Source organism: Enhydra lutris, unplaced genomic scaffold (assembly GCF_002288905.1).
Source record: "Enhydra lutris kenyoni isolate GAN:26980312 unplaced genomic scaffold, ASM228890v2 scaffoldscaffold3, whole genome shotgun sequence".
NCBI classification, from domain to species: Eukaryota; Metazoa; Chordata; class Mammalia; order Carnivora; family Mustelidae; genus Enhydra; species Enhydra lutris.
Window position 1 is genome coordinate 63,610,914 of NW_019154087.1, and position 17,530 is coordinate 63,628,443.

At 33.4% G+C, this 17,530-nt stretch overlaps 1 protein-coding gene across 1 annotated transcript in view; it reads left to right on the forward strand.

Moving 5' to 3' along the window:
- The window catches only part of LOC111153330 (LPS responsive beige-like anchor protein), a 754,899-nt gene that overhangs the window by 157,551 nt on the left and 579,818 nt on the right, over positions 1–17,530 (forward strand). Inside the window, exon 22 of the mRNA XM_022512304.1 lies at positions 47–239. Within this exon, the coding sequence (XP_022368012.1) occupies positions 47–239 (193 nt within the window). The remainder of the gene's footprint in view (positions 1–46; positions 240–17,530) is intronic.

Consider the following 17,530-nt stretch of genomic DNA (forward strand, 5'->3'; position numbering starts at 1 on the left):
CCCCCCCCCCCCCCCCAGTAATTCAGTATCCTTTTATAATTTTCAGGAGCTTGCTACAGTGTTCTGTATGGCAGGAGTGGATGCTTTCTCTTTGTTATTTCAATCCTAAGAATTCTGATGAGCAAAAGATAACAGAAATGGTGTATGCCATATTCAGAATCCTACTTTACCATGCAGTCAAATATGAGTGGGGTGGCTGGCGTGTGTGGGTAGACACCTTATCAATCACACATTCAAAGGTAAGTTTTTTTTTTATGAAAATGTATTTTAGTGTTTTAAATGTCTTAAATTTTGATTTTACTCATTATTCTCTGAAAGCGCAGTGAAAGGAACAACTAAAAAAGGGAATCTCTAGACAGAAAGTTTTTCCAACGTTTTTAGAATCAAAATATGTTTTTCAAATGTTATTTTTCTGTATGCCTAACTTAATAAAGTGAAACCTCATGCCACAACATAAACATATTTTTGTAGATATGGTTCTCTAAATTTTAGGGTACTTTGAAGCTTTTGAACACAAGGTGGCGCAGTATAGTCAAAGATGAGACGTTATTCTAATAACGTAAGGTGGTTGAGTAAATAGAAAAGCTCAGGCTAATGTTTTATCTTTGCTCACATTACAGTCAGTTAAAAAATTGATTTGAAAGAAGCTGCTAGTCTTTTTTTTTTTTTAACCTAAGCCAGTGTAAGTTAGTTATTTATGGATGGCTTTTGTTTGAAATTGTTTACAAAATATTCTAGACACACAAAAAGGTATAAAGAATAATATATCTACCGGTATTTATGATATTGGATTCTCCATCCCAGTTGCTTTGTCTGTCATTGTTAGCCCCTCTCTCTTTCCCCGCTAACCTTAATTTGGATGTTTCATTGTTACTGTTTCTTATATATATTTTTAACAACACACACATGTCTAAACACTAAAGAATTTTACTTTTTATGTTTATACTTAATATAAATGGTATCATGTTAAACACATTTTCTGTAGCTTGCTGTTTTTACTTGTCATTGTTTGAGATTCATCCACATTGACCCATGTAATTGTGTTCATTTTCTCAGTTGTGTTGTATTCCATGGCATGGCTTTATTCATTTACCGGTCAATGAGTATTTTTGATACATTTTGTATATATTTGGAAGTTTCCCTTTCTATATTCCTAGAAGTGGACTTGCTGACTTGTAAGATGCAAGTGTTGAACATTAGATAATAATGCAGACTTTTTTCCCAAGTGGTATATCCATTTCTGTGCTTGCTGGTGATGTGTAAGTTCTCATTACTTTGCATTACTTCATTACTTGGTTTGGCTGAAGTTTTAAAATTTGCAAATTTGACAAATTTTAAATGTTGAATTGCCATAATTTTAATTTATATTATTGTGTCATAGGAGCTTTACAGATATATTCTTGTCTTAATCTCTTGCTTGCTCTATTATTTATGAATATCTTCTGCCAGTTGTGGTTTAGTGACTTAATTTTTAGAATTTCATATTTGTATCTTCTGAGGAAATTTTACATTTCAAATAATTAATGCAGTAAAATTTGTTAATTTCTTTTATGGTTTATGTACTTTGTATCTTGTTCACAGCTCTTCCTGTATTCAGAAGGAATATAATTATATAAATTATAAATTGACTAGAAGGAATAAAGAATAGAAATGATACATTTGATATATCTTTAAATGTTTTATTGACTATCATAGTTATTTCTCTGAAATATTTTGCCATTCTTTTGGAGTATATTATTTCCTAAATATATATTTTTAGGTGTTTGAATAATTTTTAGTTATTTGAATGTACTTAAGAGTTATTTATTCTGCTTTCTCATTACTTAATGAGAGGAAGGTATATTACTATCATAAGGATTTACAAAGATAGCTTAGATTGGAAGATACCACTACTAATTTATGTTTGTAAGAGACATTTTATAAAATCAAGTCTTTCCATTGCTAAATTAAAAAAAAGACTTGATTTTATAAAATGGCTTTTAATCACTCCATTTTTAGCTTACCAGTTTTGTCTAAGGCTGGGTTCAGTCAAATATGGCCTGAGAGTCAAATCTAGCCTAATGGGTTTTTGTAAATAAAGTTTTATTGAAACATAACTACCTCCATTTATTTATATATTTTCCTCTGGCTGCTTTCATGCCACAGGTATTTAGTATTTGCAACAGAGACTGTATGGCTTCCAACCCTAAGATATTTACTATTTGGTACTTTACAGAGATTGTTTGCAATCTCTTATCTAACTTAATTTAGTTTGTGCTGGTGCCCAGATCTTTTTTTTTTTTTTTTTTTTTAAAGAAGGCTGCTACATTCTTTTTTAAAAATTAACATATAATGTATTATTTGCCCCAGGGGTATACGGTCTATGAATCATCAGGCTTACACGTTTCACAGCACTCACCGTAACACATACCCTCCCCAATGTCCATAACTCCACTTTCTGCTAGTATTGTTTTCCTCTTTATAAATGATCATGAGAAGAACAGGATTGAGTTTGGGTCTTATATACATTGGATTGGATTTCATATCTATGTGGGGGAATTCTAGGTTAGCAGAGTGCCAGTATAAATTAGATTTTTCAGATTTTCAAAATGGTGTAAATTCAGTGCTTTTTCTATGCACTTCTGTTTGTTCAAGTCCTTCAGAAGAATGGCTAGAGGAGTATAATCTTGAGAGCAGTAGTATTACAAAAGTATAATCTTGGGAGCTTGGGAAACCTTTTTAGGAAGGTATGAGGTCCTCCTTTCCCAGCTACATATCTATTTGAAAGTGGGTTTTTTTTTTCATATACATAGACCAAAACAGTATATAATACAACAGATTGAATATAAAAGCAGATATTAGAATGCAACCATCATCTATTAAGCTAGAATTTCGAGATTTGCAAAAATGTGAAATCCTAGCACTCTTCTCATTATTTTGTTTTGAAAGTCTTTTTTAAAGAAATGTTCATAGTAATGTAATCCTTTTTGTTGTTTTAAAGTTAATTAATATTTTTAAAATTTCTTACTCCTAATTTCTAATATGGTAAGTAGTAATAGTTATACCTCATATAAATAAAACGTTTTGGGGAGCCTCAGTACTTTTAAGAGTGTAAAGCATCCTGAGACAAAACATCTTGAGAACTGCTGAAGTCATAGGGTATTTAGGGCAGTAGTCTAGTCTCTTGAATTTTCTACGTACAAAATAAAGAGGCTGGACTATGAAGTACCTCAGGTATCTTTGAACTTTTGAGCATTTATTTATATCCAGTTACCAGTCCATTTATATAAGTAATAAAGAGAATATGGGGTTTGGACACAGAGTAGTTCTGGCTTTGAATTCTGGTGTGTAGTAATTTTTACTTGTATAAACTCAGGCAAGTTTCTAAAATTTTCTTAACCATAAGTGTCTAATATAGAAATGGTCAATGAGGATATATATGTGAAGTTAATGAAAGAAGTAGCAGAAAATAGAATGAACTATTCAGTGACTATTTTCCTTTGTCAAAACTCTATCATTCTGGGGCGCCTGGGTGGCTCAGTGGGTTAAGCCTTTGCCTTCGGCTCAGGTCATGATCTCAGGTCCTGGGATCGAGCCCCACATCGGGCTCTTTGCTCAGTGGGGAGCCTGCTTCTCTCTCTCTCTCTGCCTGCCTCTCTGCCTACTTGTGATCTTTCTCTGTCAAATAAATAAAATCTTTAAAAAAAAAAAAAAAACAAACTCTATCATTCTTCCTAGTCATGTTTTCATTCTCACTGTCAACATTCTAGTTCAGGCCCCAAGTCACTTCATGTTTGATATAAATCCAACTTTTAAAATGAGGAATTACTTATATCCCCAATAATTTGTGTAGCAATATATGCTGTGAACAGTTACAGTGGAAGAATTGTGACTATCCAGCTTAACATGCTGTGTGGTTCTCCCTATCCAATCCCCACCCCAAACCTAATCACCATTTTGAATTTTGTGCTTATCATTTCCTTCTTAAAAATCATTAAAAAATGTATTCCTAAGTGATATATTATCTAGTTTTCCCTATTTTTATAGTTATGAAAGTGACATAAAAAAAGAAAATGACATCATACTTTGTGGATGCTTCTATTACTTTTTTTCTCTGTCAAACCTTTTATTTTTAAGATTTTTTTTTTATTGTCACATATAGCTTTGGTTTGTTCATTCATAGTGCTGTGAATAACTGAGGTGTTCAAAGGCAGTGGTTTTCCTATAGTGGTCAGTTTAATACTTCTTATAACTGTGGCTTACAGTAAGAAGTTTATAGTAGCCGCATATGTATGTAGATGGACTCACAGAAACCCTTCTCCTCTCACACACCTGAAACCTAGGTTTCAGGAGACAGTATTTGCCCTTACTAAACTTTGGTTTATAGAGATGCATTCTTATGTTTAAAATGCTGATGATGCCCCAGCAAGTTGATTCTGTGATCAGCCAGCTGAATTATCTTCAATTTGAAAAGAGCACTGCTCTAGGAAATATAAGTAGAATTGCTAGATTCTAAGTAATGGTCTACCTTCTAATCCAGGACACTTCAGATTTCTTATTTTTGCAAGGTTTTGTATTCTGCCTACATTAAAGTTTTTTTCCCCACTCAGTGATTTTGTATGTAGTTTTTTATACATGTCTAGATCACTTTGACTCTGCATATTTCTAATGGTCAGTAGCCTTAGGTATTATTTTCCTCTAGATTTATTAAGCTAAAAATAACTTATATAATGTTATTCCCTCCATAAACACTTTGTTCTAATTTTCATAAAAAGGGAAATAAGGTAATTTTTTTAAACAAAATAGTTTTTTCTACCTTATCTTTCATTTTCCCTTGAAAAAAGAGTTTCCTACCTTACCTTCCACTGTTTGACTTGGCAAAAATATTTGCTCTGTGTTGGTCCTAGTCTTTTTAAAGTATATCGGTCTTTGTTAAATCTTCATTTTTGTTTACATGGCATGGGCTTTGTGTTCCTTTGTACTTAACAAAATCCTTTATATTTTTCAGGAATTTAGCTAACTAAATCACTTATATGACAGTTTTCATACAGAATGTATGAGTGAATTACATTTTGTATGAATTCACAGTGCTTAATTTTCTGTTGGTATCTTAAGTGTCCTTTCTCTCCCTCCTTTTCCCCTTCCCCTGACTTCCTCCTGTCTTTCTCTCCCCATCTACCTCCTCACACTCCCTAGTCTTCAACTAATCAGTCTTTTGTACCCTTTAACTCTTAACTATTGCTTTTGACTGTGGGTACCTAGTGCAGTACCTAGTGCTGCCTTCTGTCACTGGCAGCTGACTCCCCCCATTTGCTTGTCTCTTCTTTTAGCCACACTCTCAGACTTTCCTGTCCCTCTGTTTTTCCCTTCAGCATTCCTCCATCCTTTCCGTACCCCTGCCTTCACCCTTCCCCCAGTCTGTTTCTTTTTTTGTTGTTTTATCCTTAGTGAATCTGTGTTTGTTTTGTCCCTGCTTCTTTCCTCCCCACTCTCTCTTTTGGATAGTTAGGTACTCTTGGTCTCTCTTGATCATTTTCAGTTACTCTGTGTCTAGGTCTTACTCCAGTTGCCCACCACTTTTCTTCCCTTTTTTCTTTCCTTTCTGCTATTCCCTTTTCTTCTTCTACCTTCTTCTGTTTGAGTACTTTCTGGCTACTATGTAAGATAGAAAGATGAATCAGGAACACATCTTATCCTGAAAGAAGATACTGTCTAATATGGGAGATAATATTAGTACAAAAAGACTAAAAAACTAAGGCAAGAAGGAATAAGTGGCATAGAAGAGATACAGTGAAAAGATAGCCTCACATGAAGACATCTGAGAGGTTTGTAGAAAAAAGGTCATTTGATGACAGCATTGAAGGGTGAATAGGATTTGGGGATGTAGAGTTTGGGGTGGTGAGAATCACTGGTGGAGGAATTGACATACACAAAGGTAAAAAGGTGATGTTACTGAGGAAAAAGCATGGTGAATTGTTTGCTTGGGGGTTAGTAAACGAAGATGAGCGGTGATAAGTAATAGGGCAAATATAGACTACTATTTAATTATGGATGATCCTATAATCTCTCATGTTATTGGTTAAAAGTCAGTTCTCATGGTTTATTTTGGATATTCATTGTAAAGTCTCATCAGCAGGGACAAAAGGTCTTACATATCTTCATATCTCCATAGAACTGTGAATAGAGCTAAGTACTTGGCAGTTGCACATTAAATATTTGATGTGGGAAGGAGAAGGAAAATAAACAGCATTATTGTTTGGGGCTATTTATTAGCCCCAGGGTGGTACCCTGCCACCCTGTGTGTGCCTTAGTTTCTCAGTCTTCTTTTATCAGTGAGGGATGAAATAGCTTCACCAGCTATCTTTTAAAGCACCTGTGTCATCACCACACACAGTAGGGTTTGGGAGTCACTCATCAGAGTAACGTTGGATGTGTATTTTATTATAGTCTCTTCGACCTCATCTCACAATCCTAATCTCAGTGTCATGGGATGTTCCCAGAAATTTGTGTTTTGAAGTCATCCTTTCTTAAGCACCCTAATTTTGAGTGCCCCTTTGAGTGTATGGGGAATTAATTTTACTAACTTCCCTTCCCACCTTTACACTAAGCTGCTACTATAATAAGCTCTTTGGAAAGTATTGCAGATACAGAGGAATTCTACATCAATTGAATATGGTCCCCAGTTAAGACCCCTTAATCCTTTTAAAAAAATTATTATTAAAGAAAACCTTTCTTATCATTCTGGAAACATGTTACAGTGCAGAGAATGTTGAAGGAAAAATATAAACTATTCTTATGTAGTTCTGATATCAGTATTTTTTAGACTCAATTTATACACAGAAAACCCAAAGTATGCTTTGTATGTTTTATATGTATATATTTATAGTTTATGCATTTATTATATATGGTTTATATGTATTTATAGCTTATTTAAAACTGTTACATAAAACTTAGCATCTATATATATTTATAGTTTACATATTATACATAGTTTATAGATACAGGTTTAATTAGTTTATATTTTTTCTTAACTCCAGTGACATATGGCTTTAAGCAGATATTAAAACCTTTAACAGAAAATAGTTACTTTATGGAGAGGCCTCTTTTGCCTCTTTTGGTTCAAGAACTAGTCTTTGAATCAAGTTTTAGGAATAAAATTATAAAATGGAATTAATGCTGATTAAGTCAATTGCAGAAAATTTTTATCTGCATAAAACTGGACTTACAATTTTTTTGCTGTTAAAGTATACTTTTTTTTTTTAAAAAAGATTTTATTTATTTGACAGAAAAAGATCACAAGTAGGTAGAGAGAGGGGAAGGGAGGCGGGCCCCCTGTTGAGCAGAGAGCTCGATGCAGGGCTCAATCCCAGGACCCTGGGATCATGACTTGAGCTGAAGGCAGAGGCTTTAACCCACTGAGCCACCCAGGTGCCCCTAAAGTATACTTTTAAAAATAAATGCTAAATCTTTACTTAACCCTGGGAGGGGAAAGAGGAAAGCTTAGAGTTACAAATTGGTTCCTGTGATTTTTATCTTTAAAGTTTAGTAAGTGTCTTTAGTTTTATTTCTTTATGTGAATTTTTTTCATTGGTGAAAAGCTTTTCTCATAAGATTTATACAGAATTTATTTGAATATTCTATATTAATTATTTTTGGATTTTTAATATCTTGACATCCGTTTTTAAAATAAAATGGACGACTGACATCCTAAGGTGCTTCAAATCAATATTTACTAAAGTTTAAGATGGAGCTTAAGTGATTCAGTAAGTAGGTGAACAATTTGTAGCATGCTGTTAAAAATCTGCCAGAAGTATTGGAACCACATTTTTTTCTCTGGAAATATTCATTCTAAAGCTTTATATTTTTATATATGCGATACTGAAGTGATGCTTATTTTTTCTTTTTGCAGCCATTTAGAATCTCAATATCATAAATTTATAACATGGTTCTTGATAAAGTACTGGTATGTAAAAAACTAATGTTGCAGAATTGTATAGCTTTTGCAGAGTTACATCAGGATACATTCAGCTGCTATAAAAAGCCAAAGAAACTCAATTGCAATTTTATTGTCCAGTTTGATAGATTTCCTGCCACCTTTGTAGCAGGGAAGCTGTGTGTCACTGTATCTCTCTCTCCTCCAACAGCTGAACTAGATTTTATAAGCAGTGATAGGGTCTTCCAGTGTAACTGCGCTGTGTTGTTTACTTTGGTCTTAAGGTTTCAAATACGTACTTGTTAAGAGTAACCTTCATAATTTCATTATTCTCTTATGTGTTCTCTAGGTTGTTGTTGCTTATCTTTTCCTTTTCTTCTTTTTTTTTTCTTTTTTTTTTTATTTTAAAGATTTTATTTATTTGAGAGAGAGACAGTGAGAGAGAGCATGAGCGAGGAGAAGGTCAGAGAGAGAAGCAGTTTTCTTTTTTAAATTAAGTAGCCTCTATGCCCATGGTGGAGCCTGAACTCCTGACCCTGAGATCAAGAGTCCTATGCTCTGTTGACTAAGCCAGCCAGGCACCCCTCTTCTCCTGTTTTAAAATGCGTTAAATGAAACTCTGTCTTGAGTAATTAATTAATTCTATTTTCACTTGGTATGCTAGATTGCTTCTACTCTTTAATTAAAATTAAATTAAGGCATTTAGAGTATCTTGAATTATGAGAACTATTCTAAAACATTTTTTTCTAAACAAATAAAACTCAAAACTTTAGATACTGTATTTTGTCTAGGCCTATACTGTTGCAACATAGAATGGGTCTATGACTTAAAATAATAAGTGAAAGTTATTCACACTTACATGAATTTCAGTGGCTGCATATTATTAGGTATATATAACACATCATATTATGGAGAAGTAAAGTTAAGAGCAAAAGCTGAGCTTGATAATAACATCTGAATGCTATCAAGCTACTTGTTATTATAGGAAAGACTGATTGAGTGATAATTTAATTTTACTTTTCATATCTGGCATTCTCCAAAATTTATTTGGAAAAATTCTTGGAGGTGATATTTTAAAAATCTGTTGACTTATATTATTACAATGTACTGCATAAGTAATGTAGTTTAACTTTTCATTTATCCTAGAGGAATGTTGGGTCTGTTTTTATATAAATATCTCCTATTTTGTAGAATAAATTCCCATAATTCCAGCAGTCTGCTTATGTGTTAAAAGGTTCTAATAGGAGCTCCTGGGTAGCTCAGTTGGTTAAGCATCTTAGTATTGATTTTGCTCAGGTCATGATCTCAGGGTCATGGGATTGAGCCTGACTTGAGATTCTCTCTCTCCCTCCACCCCCCAACCCCCATCCTGCTCACATGTGAGCGTTCTCTCCCAATAAATAAAATAAAATGAAATAAAATATTTTAATAGGTATTGCTAATTTACCATCTAAAAATTTTTAAGAATTTATAGTCTAGGTTTTCATGAGAGCACCTGTCTAGGCAGTTCTTAAAATTGGTTAAGTAAGATGGCTTTTTAAAAAAACAATTAGTAAGTTATTAACTGATATTTTATGGCACTGTGCTTCCTGTCTTCATCTGTATAAATGAGGATAATACTACCCACTTTTAGTGTTGCTCTGAAGATTGTATATGCGCTCGGAACAAAATATGCCAAATGCTTAAAACAATATATAGTAAGTATTCTGTATATCTTAGCTGTTGCTACAAGTATTTAAAAATATATCTGATATTGCCTACCAAGGCAAACCTAACTTGGTATTTATTACATGTGTATTTTTAAGCACGTTGTGGAACTGGGGAGCTTTTGATTTACATAGAAATTCTCATATTCTAAGGAATTTTGAGGGTAGAGTATATTCTTTTAAAGAAGTTTATTTTAAATTGTACAGTGTTTTCCATATGTTAAGTGGTATTTATAGAGATTAAGAAAGTACTAAGTGATTAGAAAGCCTCTGTTTAAATTGTATCTTCACTTGGGGTTAATAAGGAAGTGTTGCTCAGAAATCATATTATGAAAGAATAAAGTTTGTTTTTATTAGAGTTGCTTACTAAAAAAAAAAAAAAGATAAACTTCAGACCCCAAATTGATAGAACTTTGATGTAATATCTGTATATTAGACCAGTTAAAATTCTAGAAGGAAACAATTGAGTGAATTAGTTTACTTTTCATATTCTGGATTTCTCCAAAACTATATTCAGAAAAATTGGTGGAGATAATTTTTTAAAAATGTATTGAAAATGAATTTAAAGCCTTTGAGAATGAATAACATTATTTAATATAGCATATGTGTAGGATTTTATATATATATATATATATATATGTATATGTATATATAGATGATACTGTTAAAGAGAACCAGTGTCATCAGTTAAAGCACTAAAATAAGATTTTATTCAGGAACTGTTGCAATGGGAAAAGAGACCTGAGTGTATAACTGGGCTAAATTCTGAATACAGTGAGGAAAATTGGGGATTTATAGCTAAGGAGCAGGGTAGGAGTGGGGAAGAGGCTGAGTGGGTGGAAAATTACCAAGAGGAACCATCTGGGTCACGGAAGATGGTGGTTAAACAGACTTCTTTCTGAAAGCAGGCCAGGTTGACCAGGTGTCACTTGGGGCATGATGGGGTTGAGAAGTTTGATCAGATTTCAGGGTGACCAGATACTGAGGGTGGGGATTCTTTCTAACCTGACTTAGCAGGATTCTTGCTGAAACTCAGAGATGCAGGTCTGGCATGGACAGGACCTGGTTGGGAAGAGGATTCAGAGGAACCTGACTGAGATTTGCTCAAGGAGTCTTTTTTTTCCTACTTTAGAATCTCCTTTTTTTTTTCCTTTCCTTGGGAGATTGTATATAGCTATGTTCCATTTTTTTTATTCTTTTTTTTTTTTTGTAGGAGGTTTATTTGAAGCTGCATATAAGTAGAATAATAGGGTCAAATTCATTTGAAAATAATTTCTTAATTTCTCTGTGGTAAATCATATAGTTGTCTTTTCAAGTCATGGATAAATAAAGTGTACCTTTACCTATACTATGAAGTTTTGTCTCCTCATGGTTTGCAAAACTTTTAATAGTCTAATACCTGCTTACCGTTTACATGCTTATTTGCTGTTTTTATTGCTTACCACTCCTAGAAATGCTTTAATTTTATTGCTTTACTGAATAGCTCAGTGTCTTAAGTGAACCATGTCCTTGACCATCCATTCTTATACACATATTTTAAAATTTTTTCTGCATGTCATCTCTCTTTGTCCTTAATCCTTTTCTATTTTGTAAGTAAGTATTTATTACTAAAGTCCAAACTTGAATGTCAGCATCATCCTGCTACTTCCAGGTGCTCCCAGGTATTTCTAGGCAACTTATGTAATTTCTGTATATTTGTGGTAATATATTGTATATATCTCTAAACTACACTTCAAAAATTTGAAAAATTTTAAAATATTTATAAAATTTATAAATTTTTAATAAAAAATTTATAAAAGTATAAAAATACTTAAAATATTCCCAAAGGGTATGCAAAAAGCATGAGGAAATGCAAAAGGATATTTCCTAGAATAGGAAGACTCAACATCATAAAGTTATAATAACTTGACATTTCTTTTGGATATTTTATAAATTTAGTGAAATATCAAGAAAATACTAACCAGTCATTTTTCCTTTGGTGGGGAAGAAAGTAGTTAATTAGTTGTCAAAGCTAATTACTAAGGAAAAGTACAGCAAAATATATAAAAATATCCAGGGAAACTGTAACAGGTAATGAGAAGAGATTGACCTCTACCAAATGCTAAAACATATTACCAAATGTCAGTAATTTTAAAAATATAGTATTGATACATGATGAAATAGGTTGACTGGGAGAACAGAAAAGAAAGTCCAGAAATACATGAAATTTCATAGAGGCTTTAGTATATTATAACTGACGCATCTCAAATCAGTAGGGAGAAGATGGTCTGTTCAGTAAATGGTGTTGGGACAATAGAAGGTTGACCTAGGGGGGAAAAAAGTTGGAGCATTAGGACTTTTAAAGTATGGATTAATTAATGGAGGGCAGAAAAACCATAAATAAGTACTAAGAGAAGTACAGAATATTCTTCTATAATCTTTGATTGTATAAAAATTTTCTATAATTTAAAATCTAGAACCATTAATGAGAAAAGAAAGACTAAAGTTTTTACTTCATTAAAACAAACAAAAATCTTTGTGATCAAAAAATCAAACCAAATACCATAAACAAATTGTTTAGAAGCAGAGCAAATGTAACATTGCTAACATATAAAGCCCTCCTAGAAAAAGATAGAAAAAACCCAATAGAAAAAATAGACTAAAGACATGATCAAACAAGCCATAGAAAACTAAGTTAAAAATTACTATAGGACCTCTGGCTGGCTCAGTTGGTTAAGTGTCTTCATTTCAGCTTAGGTCATGATCTCAGGGTCGTGAGCTTGAGCGTCAGTCTCTGTGCTGGGTGTGAAGCCTGCTTAGGATTCTCTCTCTCAACTTACCGCCCTCCCCCTATCAAAAAATTACTTTAGATATATAAAAAGAGACTTAATTTAGTCATTTGTAAGATTGCAGATTAAAACTATCCTGAAATAGTTCACTAAGATATAACGGACAAAAATATGGAACAGAATGTATAGCACATATTAGTAAAACAGGTAGGAAAATGAGAATTTATGTTTGTATGTATATGCACGAAAATACCCTGGGAAGATACATAATAATAACTGATCTCTTGATTGTTGGGAATTATGCAGGTGAGGACCAGTGGAAGGAGGGAAACATACTACATACTGTTTCTTGCTTTTGTTTTTTTTTTTTTTAGATTGATTTATTTTAGAGAGAGCATGAGTGGGAGGGCAGCGGGAAAGGGAGAGAGAATCTGAAGCCAACTCTGCGCTAAGCATAGAGTCTGACATGGGGCTCGATCTCATGAACCCGAGATCACAACCTGAGTTGAAACCAACAAAGGCTCAATCGACTACCCCACCCAGGTGCCTCTACATACTGTTTTATATTTGAATCATGTGAATTTTCGGAGAGGAAAAACTTTTCCTTGACCCTCTTAGAGTCCCTGGCTGGGCATGAAAATTAAACTGACAAATAGAGCTTAACAGAAAAAAAAAAAAGCATATGTATGTACTTAATATGTTTTATGTTATTACATAGGAGCCTTTACATGAAAATGAAAGACATAAAGAAAGGATTAAGCCTGAGTGTTTTTATACTAGGTTTGATGAAGAGTGGAAAGTCATGGAAAAATAATAGGACAGAGGGTATGAGTTAAATGTAGTAAACTGGGGGGAAATTAGCAAGACCCGTTAATTTGGATTCTTTTCGGCATAAGGAATGCTCCTTTCCTCTGGGGTTTAGGGAGGGCATCTCTCCCATGAGAGTCTTTAGAGAGGGGGAGAGATCAGAGAGGTCAGATAGTTCCTCCTACAGCTGCCTTTTCTCAAATTTCCTTCATCTTAAAATATTCAATATGCTGATGTGCCATATTTTGTGGTAGTGCGTTCTGAACCCTATCAAAATATATTACCCTGTTGAGACAGTGCTTTTAAGTTTATTGTGTGGTGAAGGTATACTGCATATTATGTATAGGATTTGTTTTCCTCACAGGATTCTCTTTGTTATGAAACTTAAACAAAATTTTTTTATGGTATGCCTGGGTGGCTCAGTCAGTTGGGTTTCCGACTGTTGATTTCAGCTCAGGTCTCAACCTTAGGGTCATGAGTTCAAGCCCTGCCTTGGGCTCCATGCTGGACGTGGAACTTACTTTAAAAAAAAATCAGAACAAAACAAAAACAGAAAGCCTTTTTTTGTAGCTATTTTTTTTTTTTTTTATAATTCTCTTAAGTAGTTTTTTTGGTTAGCCGAGGCCTTATACTTGATACCCCTCTGTTAATGTTGTATTAGCATTTAAGAACTTAAGTTTAACCAGAATATTCAGATTTGTAACCAAGATGCTTTGTATAAAATAGATCAGTAAATATTTTAACCTTATAAATATTAATAACTTGACTTTATTGTATCTGTTACCTCATACCATTGTTCTTGTGGGGTTAGAACCTCTATAAAAGATCTGTTTGTGGTAGTGATCATTTTGAGCTATGCTGATTGATATTCCATATAGGAAGACTCAGCTGTTTTTAAAGAGATCTTATTTATCAGCTATGAAATGTTGGCAACCTAAGAATTAGAAGTTAGTATGTCATATTCAGCTGGTATTTCCATAGGAAAATAACATGCCATGAAAAGATGAATTTGCTTGAAAAAGAAGGCCAGTTCCTAAAGTTTGCCTAACATTTAAAAGTCTCAATTTTTATAGGTTAAAATCTTTTAAATATATGGATGAATGATATTAATCTTTTGATGTATTATATTCATCTTTTATCTCCTAATTAGTAAATTTGAGTACCAATTAAGCTGAAAGTAATGGCAAAATAAATGTAATCATTAGTTCATGAGTATCTTTAACTCTAGTAGTTTATAGAAGTGCTTTCCAAACATTACAAATAGCTATAGATTAGCTATCAAATGATTGTGAAGATTAATGACTAGTCTTTTAGCTGGGTAATTTAGAACCGTATCTGGTAATTAATTAGGAATTATCAGTCACAAATACCTTTAGGAAAAACAGTATCAAAAAAGATAACAACAATGATAATTGCACAGTTGCCACTTAGCTTTTAGAGTAGTGAAGTAAATTAAAGAGAAATTTCAAAATCAGGTTCAGAATTTTGAAAGAATTTCTAGGATTTAAAATTACAGAAGAAAGAATAAACAAGTTGGTTTGCTTAGGAAATACAAAGCACTATTTAGAACAGATTTTACTGCAAATCTATATAATTTGGAAAGAAAGAAGAAAGCTACTCCCTGTGGCAGCTTCAGGATGTGCTTTATGAAAGTGTTCATTGCTTTGAATTGAAATGTGAATTATTATTATTATTATTATTAATACTAAAGTAGGCTCCACACTGGATGTGGAGTCTAACATAGGACTTGTACTTATGACCCTGAGATCAAGCTGTGAGCTGTGATCAAGAATCCAATGCTTAACTTACTGAGCCACCCATGCACCCCTGAAATACGTATTATATAAAGCATCTTTTGCTCTTAGAATTTTAACATTTAATGATATTTTTAAAACTTTTTATCATTTATATACTTATTTTTAAAAAGTTTATTTAAGGGTGCCAGTCTGGCTCAGTTGGTTAAGCGTCTGCCTTCAGCTCGCGTCATGATCCTGGGGACCTGGGATCAAGCCCCATGTCAGACTCCCTGCTCGGCAGGGAGTCTGCTTCTCCTTCTGCCCTTCCCCCCCAGTTTGTGCTCCCTCTGTCTCTCTCCTTCTCTCAAAAATAAATAAATTCTTTAAAAAAAAGGTTTATTTAAATAATCTCTGTACCCAACATGGGGCTCAAACAACCCTAAGATCAAGAGTTCCAGGGGCGCCTGGGTGGCTCAGTGGGTTGAGCCGCTGTCTTCAGCTCAGGTCATGATCCCAGGTACTGGGTTCGAGCCCCACATCGGGCTTTCTGCTCAGCAGGGAGCCTGCTTCCTCCTTTCTCTCTGTCTGCCTCTCTGCCTACTTGTGATTTCTCTCTGTCAAATAAATAAATAAAATCTTAAAAAAAAAAAAAAAAAGAGTTCCACACTCTTCTGACTGAGCCACCCAGGCGCCACTGGATTTATTTTTAGTTTTAATCACAAAAAGTTTTATTGTTTATATTCTGATACCTAATCCTTTGTTGATTTTTACATGTTTTTCCAAAACCATGTTTGCAGTGGTTCTGTCAGTCTATATAACTTGGTACTTTGGAATACTAACTCATAATACATTCAACGCTAGTAAAACGCTTATGATTATTTTCACTTAATGCCTGTCTTCTTTTGTTTTTTTATATTCAATTGACTCAAACTTACATGTCTGGATCATATTGGCATATTCTGACTAATTTTTTTGGTGTTTATTTGTCTTGCGTTATGATTTATATTTCATGAGAATAGAAAACTCTTCTGTTTTTAGGTAGTGCATCTTGTGACTGCCACTAACATGTAATATTGTAATAAATTTCGACTGAAAGAATGTGACTTTGTTATATAGAGCTATTTTTGACTGAAAGAACATGACTTTGTTATATAGAGCTGTTTGCTAGGTGCACATCTGTCTCAACAGCATGATTGCTGGTAGATCTTTTTATGCCTTGGTGACCAGAAATACAGTGGAAATAGCATACATTTAGAATAGTATACCAGTGAACATTTAAGCCTGCTGTTTGACTGTAGTGAGATCAGCCTTTGGGTCTGTTTCCAAATATACTGCCCAAAACTTTGTCATTTCCAGCTTCTTAGCCTGAGAATGGGCTTTAGAAAATTTCCCAGCCTGTTACTGTCCATTTATCTTTGCTGGTTCGTGCATGTATATTACCTTTCTCCCCAGGACATACTCCTTTTATTTTCTATGAAGTTTATGCTTACATTAAAAACTTCTTTTGCATTTTGTATATATAAAATTCTATATTTTGAATTTATTTTTATTCATTTTTTTGCCCTTAATATCTCTTATTTGGGAGCTAGAGATCTTATTTATTTTTAAGTCTGTGCTTATTTTTAAGCCTTCATTTGTTGTTGTTTTTTAAATTTTTTATTTAAATTCTAGTTAGTTAATATATAGTGCAATATTAGTTTCAGATGTTTAATATAGTGATTCACCACTTTCAAATTTCATCCAGTGCTCATCACAAGTGTACTCCTTAGTCCCCATCACCTATTTAACCCATCTCTCCACTCACTTTCCCTCTGCTAACCATCAGTTTCCCTGAAGTTGAGAGTCTGTTTCTTGGTTTGCCTCTCTTTCTTTTTTCTCTTCGCTCATTTCCCCTTCTTAAATTCCACATATGACTGAAATCATATGGTATTTGTCTTTCTCTGACTTATTTTTCTTAGCATTAGCTCCATCCATGTTGATTTAATTGGCAAGATTTTATCTTTTTTATGGCAGAGTAATATACCAATGTAATATATACCACATCTTCTTTATCCATTCAACAGTTGATGGACATTTGGGCTCTTTCCATAGTTTAGCTATTCTAGATAATGTTGCTATAAACATCAGGGTGCATGTATCCTTTGAATTTGTATTTTTGTATTCTTTAGGTAAATACCTAGTAATGCAATTGCTGGATCATAGGGTAGTTCTATTTTTAATATTTGAGGAACCTCCATACTGTTTTCCAGAGTGGCTATACTGGTTTGCATTGCCATGAACAGTGCAGGAGGGTTCCCCTTTGTTTGCATTCTTTCCAATACATGTTGTTTCTTGTGTTGTTAAGTTAGCTATTCTGATAGGTGTGCGGTGATACCTCATTGTAGTTTTGATATGTATTTCCCTGATGATGAGATGTTGCATCTTTTCATGTGTCTGTTAGTCATTTGTACATCTTCTTTGAAGAAATGTCTATTCATGTCTTCTGCCTGCTTTTTAATTGGGTTATTTGTTTTTTGGGTTGTTGAGTTGTGTAAGTTCTTTATATATTTTGATATTAAGCCTTTATCAGATAAGTCATTTGTAAACATCTCCTATTCTTAA